This window comes from Podarcis tiliguerta, assembly GCF_965153285.1.
Source record: "Podarcis tiliguerta genome assembly, chromosome: 13".
Taxonomy (NCBI): domain Eukaryota; kingdom Metazoa; phylum Chordata; class Lepidosauria; order Squamata; family Lacertidae; genus Podarcis; species Podarcis tiliguerta.
In genome coordinates, this window is record NC_139546.1 from 44569090 (window position 1) to 44574426 (window position 5337).

At 39.9% G+C, this 5337-nt stretch overlaps 1 protein-coding gene across 1 annotated transcript; it reads right to left on the reverse strand.

The window, feature by feature from the left end:
* Positions 1-4407: 4407 nt before the first annotated feature.
* LOC310662642 (olfactory receptor 6X1-like) lies at positions 4408-5337 on the reverse strand (the record flags this gene model as incomplete). Its single annotated transcript, XM_083409586.1, has 1 exon — positions 4408-5337. One exon carries the CDS (start codon positions 5335-5337, stop codon positions 4408-4410), a length of 930 nt encoding a protein of 309 aa, XP_083265712.1.

The window sequence follows — 5337 nt, forward strand, 5'->3', positions numbered from 1 at the left end:
GCTGAGAGACTTCAGAGAAGTGTGACTAGCCCAAGGTCACCCAGCAGCTGCATGTGGCGGAGCAGGGAAGCGAACCCAGTTCACCAGATTATGAGTCCACCGCTCTTAACCACTACACCACACTGGCTGACAGCAGCAATAAGTAGCAGCATTTCAAGATTAAACGTAATAAGAACAAATATTTCACCCATATGTGTACAGCACCTAGAACAAATGGACAGACAGGCTTGTTCTTAAGGTTATACTCACCTGAAAGATACAATAGCATATACCATCATGTGTTGCATGCACAAAGTGGACTGCAAAATAGGAGAGACAATGAGGTATAGAAATGTGGGGTAGTCTTGTGTGCAAAGGGAGAAAGAGGAGTTAGGGAAAGGGGGTGAAGGTGGAAATGGGGGTGCAAAGCATTTTTTAAAGTGGGGAGTAGAAGGCATGAGAATGGGGTGAATATGAAAGAAGTGGCAAGAAAAGGTCTACAGAAAAAGAGGGAATGGTGGCTTCAACATTAAAGTAAAGGTAAAGGTACCCCTGCCCGTACGGGCCAGTCTTGACCGACTCTAGGGTTGTGCGCCCATCTCACTCAAAGAGGCCGGGGGCCAGCGCTGTCCGAAGACACTTCCGGGTCACGTGGCCAGCGTGACAACTCTGCTCTGGCGAGCCAGAGCCGAACACGGAAATGCTGTTTACCTTCCCGCTAGTAAGCGGTCCCTATTTATCTACTTGCACCCGAGAGTGCTTTCGAACTGCTATGTTGGCAGACGCTGGGACCGAACAACGGGAGCGCACCCCGCCGCGGGGATTCGAACCCCCGACCTTTCGATCGGCAAGCCCTAGGTGCTGAGGCTTTAACCCACAGTGCCACCTGCGTCCTTGGCTTCAACATTGTGTGAAAGGTAAATAGTAGTTAGGAGGAGGAAGATGCAGGAGGATTCTATTGGGTGGTTTCATGCAAGGGTTGTTGGAAAATACGAGGAGGAGGAGGACGTGGAGACATTGACCTGGGTGTGAAGGTAAAAACAGGAGTGCAAAGTGGGACTGTGGAATAGCAGACAGAAGTGGCTTCAAAAATGGAGTTGAGAAGGTGAAAAGCAAGCTTAGTAATTGCATGGAGTGGGAAGAGTAAGTAGGAGCTTATTGTAGGGAGGGATGTAAGGGGAGTTGGCATACATTGCTTTGGAATGATCAATTGCCAGTGCTTTTTTTTAAAAAAATAAATGTTTAGGGGTAATCTCATTTTCCTACTCATATTGAAATACTGCTGCTCAATGAGGCCAAACTTAGAGTCACAAAATGTTTACGGGTATGCGTACCCCCAGAAAAAAAGCACTGTCAATTGTTATAAATGTATTAGGGGGGAAACAGCTTAAATTATATTTTTATCTACAGTGGTACCTCTGGCTGCGAACAAAATCCATTTCGGAGGTCCGTTCATAACCGGAAACCACTCATAACATGAAGCGCACTTTCACTAATGGCACCTCCTGCTGCGATTTCCGCTCGCAACCCGGGGCAAAGTTCGCAACCAGGAGCAGCTCCTTCCAGGTTTGTGGAGCTCTTAACCCAGAGCGTGTGCTACCAGAGGCGTTTGCAACCAGAGGTACCACTCTATCATTCATCTATCTATTTATCATCCATCCATCTATCTATCTAGCATCTATCTATCTATCTATCTATCTATCTATCTATCTATCATCATCTATCTATCTAGCATCTATATCTATCTATCTATATCTATCTATCTATCTATCTATCTATCTATCTATCATCTATCATCTCTCTATCTATCATCTATATCTATCTATCTATCATCTATCTATCTATCTATCATCTCTCTATCTATCTATCATCTATATCTATCTATCAATCATCTATCTATCTATCTATCTATCTATCTATCTATATCTATCATCATCTATATCTATCTATCTATCATCTATCCATCTATCTATATCATCTATCTATATCATCTATCTATCTAGCTATCTAGCTATCTAGCTATCTAGCTATCTAGCTATCTAGCTATCTAGCTATCTAGCTATCGCCTCTCTATCATCTATCTATCTATCTATCATCTATCTATCTATCTATCATCTATCTATCTATCGCCTATCTATCTATCTATCTATCTATCTATCATCTATCTATCTATCATCTATCTATCATCTATATCTATCTGTCTGTCTGTCTGTCTGTCTGTCTATCTGTCTGTCTATCTATCTATCTATCTATCTATCTATCATCTATCATCTATCTATCATCTATCTATCTATCTATCTATCTATCTATCTATCTATCTATCTATCATCTATCTATATCTATCTATCTATCTATCATCTATCTATCATCTATCTATCTATCATCTATCTATCATCTATCTATCTATCCTATATCACTCATCATGTCCAAGGCTTTAGGTGTATTGCCCTACATGTTGCAGACTTTAACATGAAAACTGAACAGAAAATAATCAGGAAGAACTTTCTGATGGTGAGAGCTGTTCAACAGTGGAACAGACTGCATCAGCAGGTGATGAGCTCCCCTTCACTGGAGTTTTTTAAGCAGAGGTTGGATGGCCATCTGTCAGGGATGCTTTAGCTGAGATTTCTGCATTGCAGGGCATTGGACTAGATGGCCCCTGGGTCCTTTCCAAATCTAAGATTCTATGATTCTATATGGGTCTACGATTCTACAACTGTACTCACCTTTTCATTGCAATATAGGAAGTACTCTCACATACCTTCTTAGTAGTATTCCACGTGTTCCAGAAACAGCATTGGCTATGAAAGACCCAAAAGTTCTGGTGCATTTGATTTTGTAAGCTTTTTTTTTTATTTTCTTCCTTGGAACATGCTCACACCCTAAGGCTTTCAAAATAAGGAAAAGCCTTTGGAGACTTCAGAGATATCCCATGCCGATTAAGCGGCTAATTACTATCAAGGCACCTTTTCCGAAGAACAAGATTAAACTATTCAACAACATTAATTGATTCACTTGTACACATTTTAGCAGCATTTTAACATTAAGACTATTTTCATATTTTAATTTATTTTTAATTATTTTAACCCTTTTATCAATATTCTTCCACTATCTCTTCATTGTTTGACTTAAACAATTTGGCAAAAATCCAACAGTCAACTTTTCTATATTTGAATATAAAGTGTATTTTTGAATATCTCTCTTACGTTCATAAACATAAAATATCGTTTTTGTAAAAAAAAAGAACCCATCAAAAATAATAAAATAAGAGAAAAGAGACAAAACAGCAACAGCAACAAATGACTTCCTGAATGAGATAGGTTTGTGATAACTCTGTCTTCATATTGATGAAATTACAGTTCACTCATAACCCATGTTAGGATTTGTTGCAGTCAGCCAAGTAAGCTAAAAAAGAAAGACGGCCCACACACAAGGAAAAAAATTCAGTATTGTTCTACTGTGTATGAAATAGGGAATAATATTGATGTTGGTGTATTGCCCCAATTCCCCTGGCATTAAGCCCAAAGACTTGTAGCTGAACATCTAATAATTTATATATAAAAATTATTTTTTGACACAGAGCCCAGATGTCCTGGGAATATGCCTAGAAGAGGGAAATGAGAAAAAGCAGGAGGTGAAGAAGAAGAAAAAGTAGATATTCTTTCAATACTGGACAAGATCAGAACATGATATATTGATATTTATTTATTTATTTATTTATTTATGCATGCTATAAATCATTCACTATGATTTTATATATGCTGGAAGCTACCCAGAATGGCTGGGGCAACCCAGTCAGATGTATGGGCTACAAATTATTATTATTATTAGTAGTAGTAGCTACAAACATGAATCTGACCAAACTGCAGGTGGCAGTGGAAGACAGGAGTGCCTGGCGTGCTCTGGTCCATGGGGTCACGAAGAGTCGGACACGACTGAACGACTAAACAACAACAATTATTATTAGTAGTAGTAGTGGTAGTAGTAGTAAGTCAACAGACTTCCTTCTTTCGTTTGTCATGGCCAGCACAAAGAATGTTTCAAGAATGTTAGGAGATTCAAATTTGTGAGTTTGATCCTTCACTTCAATACAAAAAGTTGCTGGAAAAGTCATGTACCCTGCACCCTATTCAGTCCATGAAATTCCTTAAATCCCAGAAGAATAAACTCGGTGATGATTGTAGCATTCCCCATCTCCCTTTGTCCTGAAATAATAGCAAAATGTATGAAAACATCATAATTTGGTACACGAAAAAGGACCAGCTTATCCTGGAAGCAGGATATAGTGTTATATTTGTGATAACCATAAGGCAGTGGCAAGACTAACTGGGTTCCACTTCTTTATCTTAATTCCCCTACTGGGCAGTGGAGCAGAACTCAGACATTCAGGGCATGAGGTCCATCTCCACAAAAGTATTCTGGGAATTGCTATAACACCATTTTCCTTCTCATAGATTTCCTTAGGGCTGCTTTGAAGTCTTTGTTCCGGATTGTGTAGATGAAAGGGTTCAACATGGGAATGAGACTTGTGCGCACAAGAGATACCATTTTGTTGACTTGGGTGTCACCTTGGGTTGTAGGTCTCAGGTACATAAACATATCTGCCGTGTAGAAGATGATAACAACAGTTAGATGAGAGGCACAGGTGAAGAACGCCTTGGATCGGCCTGTGGCAGAAGACATCCGAATGATGGTGACTATGATGTATGTATAAGAAATTAATGAGATACCCAAGGAACCCCACATGAAAATAGCACCATAAATGAGACCTATCAGCTCCATCAAAGTTGTATCAGCACAGGCCAATTTCAAAACAGGCCCAACATCACAGAAATAATGATCAATGACATTTTGTCCACAATATGGGAAAGTCCACACTACAGCTGATTGAGGGAAAATGATAACAAATCCACTAACCCAAGCCAACAAAGTCAGGAAGAGGCAGAGGTTGTTGGTCATAATGGTTTTATAGAGCAAAGGTTTGCAAATGGCTACATAGCGGTCAAAAGACATGAGGGTAAGAGTGATGAATTCAACAGACCCCATTGTGAAGACAACAAAACCTTGTAACATGCAACATGCAAAGGAAATGTTGGTTTTGCCCGAGAAGGCATTGACCAGCATCTTCGGGATCTCAGCTGTGGTGGAGCAGATCTCAGCTGTGGAGAAGTTGACAAGGAAGAAGTACATTGGAGTATGGAGCATGGACTCCATGGAAACAACTAAGATGATTAAGCTGTGTCCCGTTAAGGAGAGAAGATACATCAGTAGGAGAATGATGTAAAATGCCATGTTCATTTCTTGAATTTCTGGAAATCCTAGAAGAATAAACTCAGTGACAAATGTTGCATTAGCCAT